Source organism: Cetorhinus maximus, chromosome 2, assembly GCF_964194155.1.
Source record: "Cetorhinus maximus chromosome 2, sCetMax3.hap1.1, whole genome shotgun sequence".
In the NCBI taxonomy this organism is placed as follows: domain Eukaryota; kingdom Metazoa; phylum Chordata; class Chondrichthyes; order Lamniformes; family Cetorhinidae; genus Cetorhinus; species Cetorhinus maximus.
In genome coordinates, this window is record NC_135880.1 from 35,532,562 (window position 1) to 35,546,922 (window position 14,361).

The 14,361-nt window shown below is 39.6% G+C and overlaps 1 protein-coding gene across 1 annotated transcript in view; it reads left to right on the forward strand.

Annotated features, from left to right (window-relative positions):
• Positions 1–10,386, forward strand: part of serinc5 (serine incorporator 5) — a 90,322-nt gene extending 79,936 nt beyond the window's left edge. Inside the window, exons 10-12 of the mRNA XM_078563259.1 lie at positions 558–597; positions 3,209–3,356; positions 6,357–10,386. Of these exons, the coding sequence (XP_078419385.1) occupies positions 558–597; positions 3,209–3,356; positions 6,357–6,507 (339 nt within the window). The 3' untranslated portion in view covers positions 6,508–10,386. The remainder of the gene's footprint in view (positions 1–557; positions 598–3,208; positions 3,357–6,356) is intronic.
• The last annotated feature ends 3,975 nt before the right edge of the window (positions 10,387–14,361 follow it).

Sequence of the window (14,361 nt, forward strand, 5' to 3'; positions counted from 1 at the left end):
AGGTGAAGGTGATCCTACAACGAACATAGAGATTAATGTAAAGAATGAGTCAGGATATACTGTGGTGTGGGAGGATATGGATTTACATGTGTTTGTCCCTAAGCAACAAGCTACTCTCTCATCCGCTCCCATTCCAGAATGGGAACATTAAGGATGGGGAGGATGGGCGATGTCTTGGCTGGGGGAATGGTGGCGCAGTGCAGTGTTCTTAAAGCTGCTTACATGTTTTTCATAGTGGTTACCATAACTGAGTGCCAAGTAGAGGCCTAAGGTTGTGCACCTTGTGTGGAATTGTGACCTGATCAGGAGGATAAATGAAAAGCATCAAAATAAGGAAGAAAGACCACTTTCTATATGTCACACAAAATGAAAATTTGAAGTTTAACGTCGGGTTGTCATTTACATTCCTATTTGCACACTTGCTCTGCAAAGGGATAAAGCTGATAGTATTGTTAATCTTTCAACATTAATGGAATGTGTTAGAATGGTACAATGCTGCCCAAAGCCCTGTTCAATATAATAGCAGCGTTTTAAAGTATCACCTCATTATCTTACAGGAAGCTCGCTGCTGCTTCTGCTTTACACCAGATGAGGAAGGTAAGCTCCAACCCTCCATTATTAGAGTTTAGACACAAACAAACTGGGCGTGAAATTGGGCGTGGGCTGGGGACACAAAACAGGCAGAATCACACTGGTTGTCTGAATATCATGCAGATTGTATAGGGGCCAACAAATGCAAAACCAGCTGCTTTGTCTCCCACCCATGTCCAATTTCACTCCCACTGTCTCCAGTCACAGACCAGCAAATCAGTCATTATTAGTTTGTGTTTATTTTGACATTTCAAGAGCAAGAAAATATTTCATATTAAATACAGCCTTTTCTTAAGGATACATGCAAGTCCTCCTCTCTTTACAGAGACAGTTATAGTTACGATGAAGACAGACTTCCAAGTTTTGTAGAGCAGTGGAAAGTTATCTGTAATCTGTCAAGACTTTTTTTTATCCAACTAAAATGCGCAGATTATATCAGGTTACTGACCAAGGATATCAGATTTTAAAAACACATTTCCAGTGATGTAAGGAGGGCAAAATAGGACTCTTGTCATCCTCATTCATTTAAGTATGTGGATCTAGGCGTTGTTCTACAGAACAACATAACTTATACTTGTGAAATGTTACACTGAGTTGCAGGAAGACAGCCTCTTCTTTAGTCCATTATTCTCGTTTGTTGTTTCAATTTTTGTCATGTTGGCTGCTCCCCAAGCAATGGCAATTTTGAGAGTGTTGCAGGAGCAAGGAGGGGATGTTGTTTAAGATCAGCATTTTTATGTTGGGAAAGTCTGAAGTCATGCCATTCAGGATACTATGGTGGAAAAGTATTCTATCCCATTTTCTGTTGTCAGGGACAGCACTGTGAAACTTAACCAAATGCAAAGTCTTGATGTGCCACATCAGGCTTTTCTACAGAACAAGCATTCAAATTGAAGCCCTTTTGCTTTTGCTATTGACTATATTTTTTTTTCAGAAGAAAACCTAGTTGTATTTCAGTGCCAGCTTACAGTAGACACCGCAAACTGTACCATGTTTAGCTGCTGATTTCCTCCTGAAACTGGCAGATTATCACTTCTGTTTTTTCTCAGCTGAATTGAAGTTCCTTTGACATTGAGCAATAATGATCACATTGGGCAGAAATAAGCATAGAATATATAAAAACTGAAAATAATCTGTTCTTTCTCTGTATTTTTTCAAATGTATTTAACAAAAAGAAAAAATAATGATTGTGTCCTTTTTAAAACTCCTTTTCCTACCTCCCCAAAGCTGGTGACACTGCGCCATTTACTACCTTACCCCTTTTTTATTCATTCATCGAATGTGGGCATCACTGGCTAGGCCAGCACTTATTGCCCATCCCTAACTGCCCTTGATCATTGCCCTATTACCTATATTCCCCAAATGGCACTTGAGCCAGTGCAGGACTTTGCCAATGATAATTTTGAGCCAATCAAGAGGGATAATGGGATAATGGTCTGGTGATAATTTTCTCCTCAGTTTTTAATTCAATTTCTCTCTCCAGTCTCTCACCCCAAGATGAGGAAGTGCCTGACCTCCATTTGGCACTTTCCCCTTAGCAACTCCTTCAGTAACCCCAGTGAGTGAAAGATTGCAGCCAGACATCTACCTTGCATCACATTGGAGTTGCCATGTTACCCCTTAATCTTTAGTTGTTAGTAGACAGGAGCTTGTACAGGTAGAGCACCTCAAATCCAGCAACTTCGGGACCGAGTCCATGGCGGATTCCAGAACTTGTTGGTTTTCGGATAAAAAAACAGGAATTTCTTCATTCAAATTGGAACGCCTCAATTCAGCGAATAGGGGATGCAAGAAAACTAACTGATATGATTGCAAAGCACTTTAGAATAATGACCTGGTGATAATTCACTTTTCACGCATTAGATTTAATAATTCTTTCATGCCTTCCCCCACTTCCCTATATTAGCACACCCTGTTTGAAATGAGAACAGATCAATCAAACTGAAATGATGTTACAAATACCCTGCAATTGTAACTGAAAACTATTTTTTTTTTAATTCATGCAAGATGGTACAGTATTCTTTAATAACTCTCTTTAACCTGACTTGGGCCAGCAGGCAAGAAGGCAAACAGTGCCCATTTGGGAATCAAGGGCAGTGTTTTAATTTAAGCTTGTTTAGATGGCCTTAGTGGCATCAAAACTCGCTACAGTCCTGTACTGTAGCAAGAACAGGCATATGTCCTGATCCCAAGTACAATACATAGCTAAATATTCTACCTCATTCTTCCTGCAAGAACCTTTTGTTCTTCCTGGGTGAGTTCAACTGTCTCGATCCCACCTGACCTAGTGCACATGTGTGCGGGGCAATGTCAAGCCGGCAAAGCTGATCTGTACTCGGCAAGTCCCCAAACTTTTCTGAGCTGGTTCAGCTGAGGTCAACGTTCGCTGGAGTGCAGGGGGGAGAAGTCCAGTTTTCAGACACCGCTGGATTTGAGGTACTCTACCTGTACCACACATCTCAGCCCTTTCTTTTGTGAACACTCTTGCATGGTACCAAGTTCACCTGAGCTGGCTTGTGGGTTGAATATTAACGTGTGATAACGTATGTGCTGGTGGGACTCTCGTCATTTGCTGTGCATAATAAATTTGATAACTCTGTTGACCTCCATGCACCAGGTAACTATAAAATAGATGGACCTGAAAACGGAATCCAGAAGGTGATCCACAATGAAAACAATGGAGTCTTGTACAGTTACTCCTTCTTCCACTTTGTCTTTTTTCTTGGTTCCCTGTACGTGATGATGATGTTAACAAACTGGTTTCAGTAAGTAAACTTCTGGCAATTTCTGTTTAATTAACTATTGGAAAAATGAAAGGAAATACCTGCATTTAAATTTATATGTCTCAAAGTGCTTTACAGGCAATGAAATACTTTTGAAGTGTTTGAATGTAGGAACCACAATGATGATAAATACATGCACTATTGGATTTCCTGTGGTGCTTGTCATGGATAACACATTTAAAAAAGAACAATTGAGTGTCTAAATAAATTTGTCTCGCTTCAGCTGGCCTATGTGTATAAATAAACCCGCTGATCAATGAAACCACTCCAATTTATATAACTAGAAAAGAAATAGATGAGCATCAGGAATATTTTGTCTAACTGTATTATGAATCTAAATATATTGGAGCCTGGGAGCACTCTGGTTGCATGTTGTTTATTCTTACAATATTGGTAGCTAGCCAAAAAAAAAGGAACTCTGAGGTTTCTGCATGCAATTTCTGACATAAGGGCTTGGGCTTGGGCTGTGGTAAAGAATCACAGATCATGTATGACCAAATTGTTCATCAGGTTGGAGCACATTAGGCCATGTAGCAGGGTGGGAATTTGCATTTTCTGGATTATCATTTGTCCAGTATATTAGAAATGTTATTATGTGTATCACATGATGTATTTTTGATAGAATGTGATTTGAAGGGAAAAATGGAAATTGGAGTGAAAGGTTTAGCGTAATAGGATTGATGAATAACAAACAGAATCACGTAGCACATGGGAGGCCATTCAGCCCACTGTGTCCATGCTGACTTTCTGAGCTACCAATTTGTTCCTCACCCCTGCTCTTTCCAAAAACCCTGCAGATTTTTTCTTTTATTATCCAATTAAAAATGAGGAAAACAAAGACTTTAATGAGCAAGAAAAAAAACTGCCACAATATAGACAACAGTCACAAATTTAATAAAAATGAGAGTTTTTTTTAATTCACGGGATGTGGGCTTCACTGGCTGGACCAGCATTTATTGCTCATCCTTGATGTAACTAACCCTCTGACTCCCCAAAGCCTGCGCACCATCTACAAGGCACAAGTCAGGAGTGTGATGGAATACTCTCCACTTGCCTTGATGAGTGCAGCTCCCACAATACTCAAGAAGCTCGACTATCCATGATAAAACAGCCCACTTGATAGGCACCCCATCCACAAACATTCACTCCCTCCACCATCGATGCACAGTAGCAGCAGTGTGTACCATCTACAAGATGCATTGCAGCAACTCACCAAGGCTCCTTAGACAGCACCTTCCAAAGCCACGACCGCTATCATTTAGAAGGACAGGGGCAGCAGACACATGGGAACACCACCATCTGGAAGTTCTCCTTCAAGCCATTCACCATCCTGACTTGGAAATATATCGCTGTTCCTTCACTTTTGCTGGGTCAAAATCATGGAACTCCCTCCCGAACAGCACTGTGGGTGTACCTGCACCACATGGACTGCAGCAGCTCAAGAAGGCAGCTCACCATCACCTTCTCAAGGGCAGTTAAGGATGGGCAATAAATGCTGGCCCAGCCAGTGACTCCCACAACCCATGAATGAATTTTTAAAAATCAGATCAACCAATATCTTATTAAATGGCAGAGCAGGCTCAACTGGCCAAATGGACTATTCCTCTTTCTTATGATCTTATGAAAGGGGTTGCAGGGGCAAAGGGACCTAGGGGATATGTAAGCACAAATTATCAAAGGTGGTAGGGCAGTTTCTGAGAGGGTTAAAAAAGTGCCTGGGGTCCTTGGGCTTCATAAATAGGTGACTAGGATACAAAAGCAAGCAAGTTATGATGAACCTGTATTGATTGCTGGTTTGGCCTCAACAGGAGTATTGCATCCAGTTCTGGGCACCAAACTTTAGGAAGGATGTGAAGGCATTAGATAGGATTCTGAAAAGGTTCACAAGAATGGTTCCAGCGATAAGGAACTTCAGTTCTGTAGATAAGTTGAAGAAGCTAGGACTGATCACCTTGGAGAAGAGAAAGATGAGTGGAGATTTGATGGAGATATTCAAAATCATGAGGGGTCTGGACAGAGTTGATGCGGAGAAACTTCTTGCATCGGTGGAAGGATTGAGAATTAGAGGGCTCAGATGTAAGGTGATTGGCAAAAGAAGCAATGGCGACATGAGGAAAAGCTTTTTTACATAGTGAACGGTGAGGATCTGGATGCACTGCTTGGGAGTGTAGTGGAGGGAGATTCAATCATGGCCTTCAAAATTGGATCATTATCCGAAGAGGAAATATTTGTAAGGCTAAATTTGCAGTGGAAAAGGTGGGGGAATAGCACTAGATGAATTGCTGATGTAGAGAGCTGGCATAGACACAGAATGGCCTCCTTTTGTGCTGTAATCATGCTATGATTCTATGTTACTATGGCCAAGAAGCAGGAGGCAACCCAATTCCAGGCTTTGCCAAAGTCAGTGTATAACCTGTTGCTAGTAGAGATATGTAAGTGGCTTCCTGCTTTTTCAGTCACTTGCTCAGAATTACCTTATTGACCTAGTGGAGATTGCAGGTATGAACCCATGCCTTCCTTCTACACCATGCACAACATCATGGTGCTGCTAGTGGCTGGAATTGTCATTATTGAGCTAGTGTAAAATCAGCCAGAGTCTGTATTGAAAGCTTCTCCTTTGTGGCTAAGTTGTATAATTTTGTGATGCATGAAATTTTGGGGAAGTAGGGATATTGGTGTTTAATTTTGACCATGACTTGTAAGATTAGATAGCAACTGTTTCAGGCTAATACATCATGAAAGGAATTAATAAACAGCAGGTGAATGATCTAAAGGGACTGCGGTTCAATTTGAAATAATGAGCGCTGATGAACCATTTTTCATCCAGTGGTTTTTACTGTTTGAAAGGCATAAAATATTCGCGAGTGTACCATATTGCCTAACAGACAGAAGTAATCAATAGCAAATTTATTTTCTCTCTAACCTTCCTCAAAGATGGTTCTTGTTCTAAAATTAAATTCAACCATGTTTCTCTGTTCGCAGGTATGACGAGGTTAACTTAGAAAATTTGTTTGTACCTCGGAACGTGTCCACTCTCTGGATTAAGATGGCTTCCTGTTGGCTATGTATCTTGCTGTTTTTATGGACCCTTATTGCTCCCATGTGTTGTCCAAACCGTGAATTTTTAGTGTAATTGTTTATTTAACCTCCCCAGAGCTCCAGTTTCCCACATTGCTCATTCATCTTAACTTATCATGTTAAATACCTGCCCTGTTGTCTATTGCAACAGTTTGACCCATCTTATTGTATTGTACTCTCGCTATGGGCTTCTTTTATATATGGTTATAGCCGCCATCAATAATCTTTTATATGTTTAATGACATTTCTACAAGTTTCTATAGAGATAATATTTCAGGGTAGGGTTAGATACCCTCATCAGTAATTCTTGTGTGTGATTGGGAAACAAAATACTATTGATTGGTCCAGCAGTTTAAGTGGCAGGATCAGGGGGATTTGAGGGGAGGGAGGTAGGGGTGGGTGGGTTAGGAACATTACTTGGAAGGGAAGGGGAAGTCTAGAAGTTCACAGGAATGATGTTGAATTGTTGGTTTACATTGAGGCTGCATTAGGAAAATCAGCAATTTGAATTTAACAATATCATTCATATATACAGCATAGTACCAGATTATATATAGATAGAAATATTATGTACTTTGACATGTTAAGTAAACTAAAGGTTGTCAAGAAGTAATTGGGCCTTAGTAGATCTGGTGAATTACAGTCCAGCAAGTTACCAGTGGATCCTAATTTGTGCCTGACCCAGTCTACACTGGTATCGTAATCTATATATAAATCTGGGTAAGAATGGCTTGTTTTGTCTGCCTTGTCTAATGCATGTAGAGAGATGAGTTTCTGCTCCTGGACAACTTCTAGACTGAAAAGAAAAACTGAAAGCTTCTGTGTTTAGTAATAAACAAAAATGTAAAATATCAAACCTTTCTATTAAAATTAAGTAGTTGTAATGCAGTCAGAAGTAAGGTTTAGGGATTTATGCAAATGGGGGTGTGTGGTTACTTGGAATATATATGGGGAAAGTGAGATTGTTATTCAAATAATCAATTTAAATTTAATGTAAGCGTCTCCCCTATTTGAATTTCATTGTCTACCTCTCCACCCACTCACGCACCCACCTCGCATGCTAATTCCTGTTAGTTGATCAACAAGAAATGCCACCAGTTTAAGGCAATTGCATCCGAACCATGTGATTACGTTACACTTGTGCAACACTCGGGACCAAAATATTGTGGCTCGATGTATCACAAACTGCCGAGAGTGAACTGGAAAGAAGATGTGTGTGGAAAAGTTTAAAGGTGCTTGGGTCAAATCAAAAGAATTGCACCTCCTGTGATATGTTAATATATGAAGAAATAGAAAAGAGTTGATTGAATGGAGTGTTTTGATGCGGGTATTCGTGTGTATTTATTTAACTTGTAGGTTTTTTAAAAAAATATAGTATTTGATGCAAAAATTTCTAGTACATCATGATGTGGATCAAAGTAAATTAATGTTACAGCAAACAAGTTAGTCCAGAAAACTGTTCACAAGGTCAGATGTGAGGCTGTAAATTAAGTAAACTTATTGGAACAACTCAGTTCATGCTGCCTTTTACCAAATGCTTATCATAGTTTAGCCAACTGTTTCCTTCCATTTTAGCCAAGTGGCATGTTGCATTCGCATAAGAATCTATTCTAATTTTTTGTGTGGTTAAACTTGTCGATCTCTAACAGGCCAAACAAAGAAGAGTCTCTGCTGTCCAGCTTAAACCCCATATGGCATAAGCCAGATTGGCATTGACAATGCTTGTACTTGCTGCCTTTCCAAATTGTTGCAGTGAATCCCCCTTTGAATGAATATAGTCGCTGTTAAATGGTGGAGGAAAGCTTTAATAACTACTGTTGGTGGTCTTCCTGAATAAACCCAAATGGAGAATTGATAACTTGAAGGAAAATAGGTTTTGAAGAGGGGCAGGAATAGTTCAGTACTTTTTACTTTCTAAAAATCTTTTGAAGTGAAAGACTCTAAAGCAAAGTGAACAGTTCAGAACATGATTGTGCCATTTGTTGGCCTGAGGAAGTGAAGGAAAGCTGATTTAATTTTGTGGAATAGCACATGAGGTTGGGACTTTCTGAAACTGCTTCATATGAGAACTTGTACTATGCAGAGCTATATTTCCTGGAACCCATTTTATACAGAAACCTGCACAATCAATCTATCCAATAGAGGAAGAATATACAGTATCTCACTGGCGCTGACAAGAACTGAAAATGAGCATGTAGTTGATGGCTGGATCCTGCTCTTTCCCCCCAGTCCTGCGGGAGAGTGGGGATTAAAATGTCTTCTGCTGTTCCCAGAATAAAGCTGAGTGGCTTTACTTACCTCAGAAACTCATGCCAGCTTTACAGTAGCATTAATGGCTGGTGGCAACTTGGTTCTCTGGCACTCTTTCCTCAATTCCAGCAATAGTACACTTGAAATGAATAAGTTGAATGCAGCTGTTGCTAAAATACACTGACAATCGAGTATCACGTCATTTACCCGCTCAAATGCCCTGTTAACGCAGCAAGCTCTAAGTTGGTGATTTAAGATTTTCTGCTTCATGTATGTTAAGAGTTCAAAACTATATGGCAAATTTGTGAAAGGTGCTGCAACTTTGCTGCTGCATGTGAAATGTTTGAGAGTACATTGAAAAACAAAGCAAATAGTATTTCGGCATACTGCAGCCTTCCTGCAATGTTCCATGCAGAGATAGCAAAAATATCTGACTCATTCACCTTCTGAGGCACATCAGCAGTATATTTCAAGAAGAATTGATTGCATTGAAGTTTGGTTTAGAGGTTGTGCCCATGTGGACATTTTTGTTTCTGTTAATTATGGGGAGGGTGAATGAGTTTGATTCAAAACTGCAATTTAAAGACTTCCTGCTTTAATAGCCCCTGGATGGGCAAGCAGCTTTTATCTGGTCACAAGTTTATAATCTGATTTTTTTTTTTGGTACCTGAAATTGTATTCTGGAACGACAAACGTGTATAAAAGCTTTGCTTTAAAACTGGGCGTGTTGAGATGCAGCCTATGTAAGATTACTTGGGTATCGCCATTGGCTTCAAGTCACAAGTTAAATGTGTGATTTTGATATTTTTCTCCCCTCATTTGGTACGAATGTTATTGCTATTGGAATGTGATTTACAGCAGGTGCAGGATTTGTTTCCTGTGAGTTTTTATTTCTATACTGGTGCTAATGATGGGCCTGCCTGTCCAATTGGAGCTTGCAAGTCTCACACGGTGGGATATTTTGCTTCTACCTGTGGCCATATCTCCTTGCCTCAGATTTTATGCAAGATGCCTCATTTTACAATGGTTCGATGGCACTGTGTCCAAGATTTAAATAACTTCTTACGCATGGACCACGGACTCTTGTCTGAGGCAACAGTATCTCCAAGTATTTGCCTGCATCAAACAAAGACAAAAATCCTGAACCTTAATGTGCAAGTTTTGTTAAGGACAACTGGTATTTTTTTTAAAGCTGTGGAAAAAGTTTGTTGATACATTCAAGGTTGTTTTTAGCATGAGTATTTCACATCATTGTAATCTTTTGATATGACTATGTTGTAGCACCTTTTTTGTAATTTGAGCTAGTCATTGTTTTAATATGAATTGCTTATTGTCGGTCATCCTTAAAATTGCCTAAGCTAATTTAAGGTGAAAGTTTTATTTATCCAGTTCCTGATTTGCTGATACTTAAATGTATTGCCCATCGGGGGTGGGGGGAATTGATTTTCTCAGCCGTGGTTTATAATCTTAAGTAATTTTCACTAAATGCCCTCATTAAATTCTTCAAATTTTTCACACGTTATCTTGGGTGTACAACGTAAAGTTAATTTTTTTGTTTAATTTCCAATGTAATATTGCTTTCCTGACTTTCTACCTTACAAGTGCACATTGTTTTTATTAAAATTCCTAATAAATTGGAGTTCATTTTTTTCTGAACTCTTTGAATTGTGTTTAATTAAAATCTTACAAAATGTTACACTAAGCTGGTGATGTTTTCCTTGATCTTATTTTAATAAAATTGCATGATTTTGCCGGAAAGAAAAAAATAAACTTGCTTTTATACAGCACATATCATGACCTCAGGACTTTCCAAAGCACCTTACAAGCGATGAAGTACGTTTAAATGTGCAGTCGCCATTGTAGGAAATGTGGCAGCGAATTTGTGTACAGCAAGCTCCCACAAACAGCAATGAAACAAATGACCAGATTCATAGAGGAATAAATGATAGTCAAGACCCTTAATCTACTTCAAATAGTTCCTTGGAATCTTTAACATCCACTCCAGAAGGCAGGCGAAGCCTGCCTAATGTCTCGTCTGAAAGACTGCCCTTTGACAGCGCAACATCCTCTCACTACTACTTTAAACTGTCGAACTAGATAACATGCTGAAGTCTCTGGAGTGGGAAATGAGCTCACATCCTTCTAACCCAGAGGCATGAGTACTATCTGAGGCATGACTGCTGTGTGCCCTGCTTAAAAAAAAACTCAGTATTAGGGTAGTACACTGCCCACTTTTCTCTGACATCTGGATTTACTTCCATTCCGTACTCTTTACTTGCCCTTGGTTTACTAGACTGGTTCCTGAGATGAGGGGATTGTTCTGAAAAGAAACTGAGTAATTAGGCCTATATTCCCTAGAGTTTGTGGAACTAGAGGGGATCTTATTGAAACATACATTTCTTAAGGGACTTGGGAGGGTAATTCCCTTGGGTGGGGACTAGAACCAGAACAGTCTCCGTATAAGTGTTGGACCAAGATGAGGAATTTTTTTGGTGTTGTGAAGCTTTGAAATTCTCTACCCCAGAAACCTGTGAATATATTCAAGACAAAGAGATATGGCTTTTTGGATACTAAGGAATTTAGTGATAATGCAGGAGGTTGTAGCTGAGGTAGAAGATCAGCCCTGGTCTTATTGGACGGTGGAGAAAGTTCGAAGGGCTGAATGGCCTACTCCTCAGATTTCTAATGATCCAAAGTGAAATGCGTTTGAGCAGTCTGTTATGATTTCGGTAGATGAAATTTGAAACCAAGAGTTATTTACTAAAAGAATGAAGCCACAAGATTCCACAGTTTAAAACAAGAATTTTTACTTCACAAGAGTCAACAAAGCAAACACTAAATACTATCTATCCTATACTCCAACATCCAGAATTTACATGAATTAAACATGGCAGATACAACTAAAACAGAACTTACGAAGTGACTCAGCAGTCCACTCAGATTTTGGTGATCACACTGTCACAAAGTCCTTCAATTTCTGTCACCCTCATGAAGAATTTCAGCTCTGATCCCTCCAGGAGCTTGTCTGATTTCCCAGCTGACAGCAGCACACAACCAACCTGAGTTTTGTCTGGAACTTACACTGCATGAATTAGTCAGGCTCACAATGTGGCTCTCTTACACTTGCTAAAAGCTACATATATTCATACGCAAGGATCTGACCTTTGCAGGAAAAAGCAACATGTCCAGGCATTACGCTTTTTTTTGAATTAAACAAAAGTTGGGGTGGGGGGGGTGGGGTGGGATTAGTTCTCTGGTGCGTTCTCCATAGCAACACCTCGACCAATCAGAGTTGACTTGCCAACCAATCAGTACCCTTTTGTCATGCAGTATAAATTGTCACTCCCTTTGAAATTTGACATTCTTGCATCTATCCTGATGAGTTGCAAGATGAAGAGCTTTGACAGTATGTCTTTTTTTCAGCAAGATTCATAAATTAGGATATCAGCAGGAAGGTGATGAGGGAGAATCCCCAAATGGGCTCTGCGGGGAGCAGGTTTGATGGGCCAAATGGCCTTTCTTTGCTCTAGATTTTCTTATGTTTTTGTAGGCTTTGCAGAATGTAATGAGGATAGCAATTTCAGCCAATTTGTAAATAAAGTGTAATTCAATTTGCTTATATTTTAAAACGTTTTGGGTATATGTTGTAAATTAATGTAATTAACTCCCATAGAATTTACTCCCAACTCACTTTCATTATAAATTGTTACAAAGAGATATTTAGTTGCATAAAAGACTTCCAAAACCAAAGAGATTTACAGCACAGAGTTGTATAGAACCTTGGTGAGGCCACAGCTGGAGTACTGTGTGCAGTTCTGGTCTCCACATTATAGGAAGGATGTGATTGCACTGGAGGGGGTGCAGAGGAGATTCACCAGGATGTTGCCTGGGATGAAACATTTAAGTTATGAAGAGAGGTTGGGTAGACTTGGGTTGTTTTGGTTGGAGCAGAGAAGACTGAGGGGCAACCTGATCGAGGTGTACAAGATTATGAGGGGCATGGACAGGGTGGATAGGGAGCAGCTGTTCCCCTTAGTTGAAGGGCCAGTCATGAGGGGACATAAGTTCAAGGTGAGGGGCAGGAGGTTTAGGGGGGATGTGAGGAAAAACTTTTTTACCCAGAGGGTGGTAACGGTCTGGAATGCACTGCCTGGGAGGGTGGTGGATGCAAGTTGCCTCACATCCTTTAAAAAGTACCTGGATTAGCACTTGGCACATCGTAACATTCAAGGCTATGGGCCATGTGCTGGTAAATGGGATTAGGTAGGTAGATCAAGTGTTTCTCACGTGTCGGTGCAGACTCGATGGGCCGAAGGGTTTTCTGTGCTCTGTGATTCTGTGATTTTGCCATTTGTTCCTGTCACAGCACTTTTGGTAGAGTAATCTAAAATTGCCCTGATCTTTCCCTGTAACCGATTCTGCTTCAAATATTTATCTGTTTTTCCCTTAGAAGATGCAATGGTCTCTGCTTCAACTATTCCCTGCACAATGCATTCCATTTTCCAATAACTGAAAAGGAATTTCCCCAAAACCCTCTCCCACATGTTTACCAATTTAAATTTACAACCCCTTATAGTGACTCCACCAATCAAAGGAAATTGTCTTTCCTTATTCACCTCATAAAGCCTCATAACATATTTTTGAAAAAAAAAATTAAATCTCCTCTTAGCCTCTCTGCTCCAGTGAGAGAAATCCTAGAATATTAAATCTCATATCATTATCTCCCATCCTGGGCATTCTGGTGAATTTCCACCATATGTTTTCAATGGTTTTAATGTCCCTTCCATAAAGCGATACCCAGACCAGCACACTGTACTCCGACTGTGGCCCAACCAATATTTTGTACAAATTTATCATTGCCTCTTTATTCTTGTAAGCCATGCCTCTATTTCTAAATCTCAAAATGCTATTGGCTTCCCTTTACAGCTTTATCTACCTGCACTGGTACTTTCATGGAATTATACAATTGAAACACTAGGTCTATCCATTCATCCATATGTTTCCATTCCTTGTTTTAACTCCTAGATTGTATTAGTTCTTGCTTCTCCACATTAAGTTTAACCTGCTATTCCTAGATTCTTTTAAAATGTGCAATAATGGCTGTCTGGTCCAGGGGGTTTATCCTCTTTAAGTTTGATTAGTTTATTTAATATGTCATTTTTTATTTTTAGAGTGGTTATCTGAATTTTAATCCATCATCTGATAACGTGCACAAGATCCATCTCCCTGGTTAATATTGAAGCAAAGTAATAATTGAATATTTCTCTACAATTGCCTATATTATCCTGTCCATCATTAATGACCCTATTCCCATTTCCTTTTTGTACTTAGGTGGCTGTAATATTACTATTTTGTTTTATGTTCCTTGATTAAATTCATAGTTTCTCTTTGCCCTCCTAATTTTATTTTACTTCTCTTCTTATCTTATCATATTCCCCATTGCCGCGGTCTCACCTGCTGTCGATGTACTTAGTGTATGCCTCTTTCCTTAACCTCAATTTTTTCTTATGTCTTTAATCATCCATGGTGACTCATTAGTGTTTAGTTTGTTCTTGTTTTTTAGTTCCTTGAAGTGCAGCAGCATTGACATCAATGACTGGGAGAAGCTTGCTACCAATCGTTCAAAATGGCGACAAACTGTCCATCAAACTGCATCACG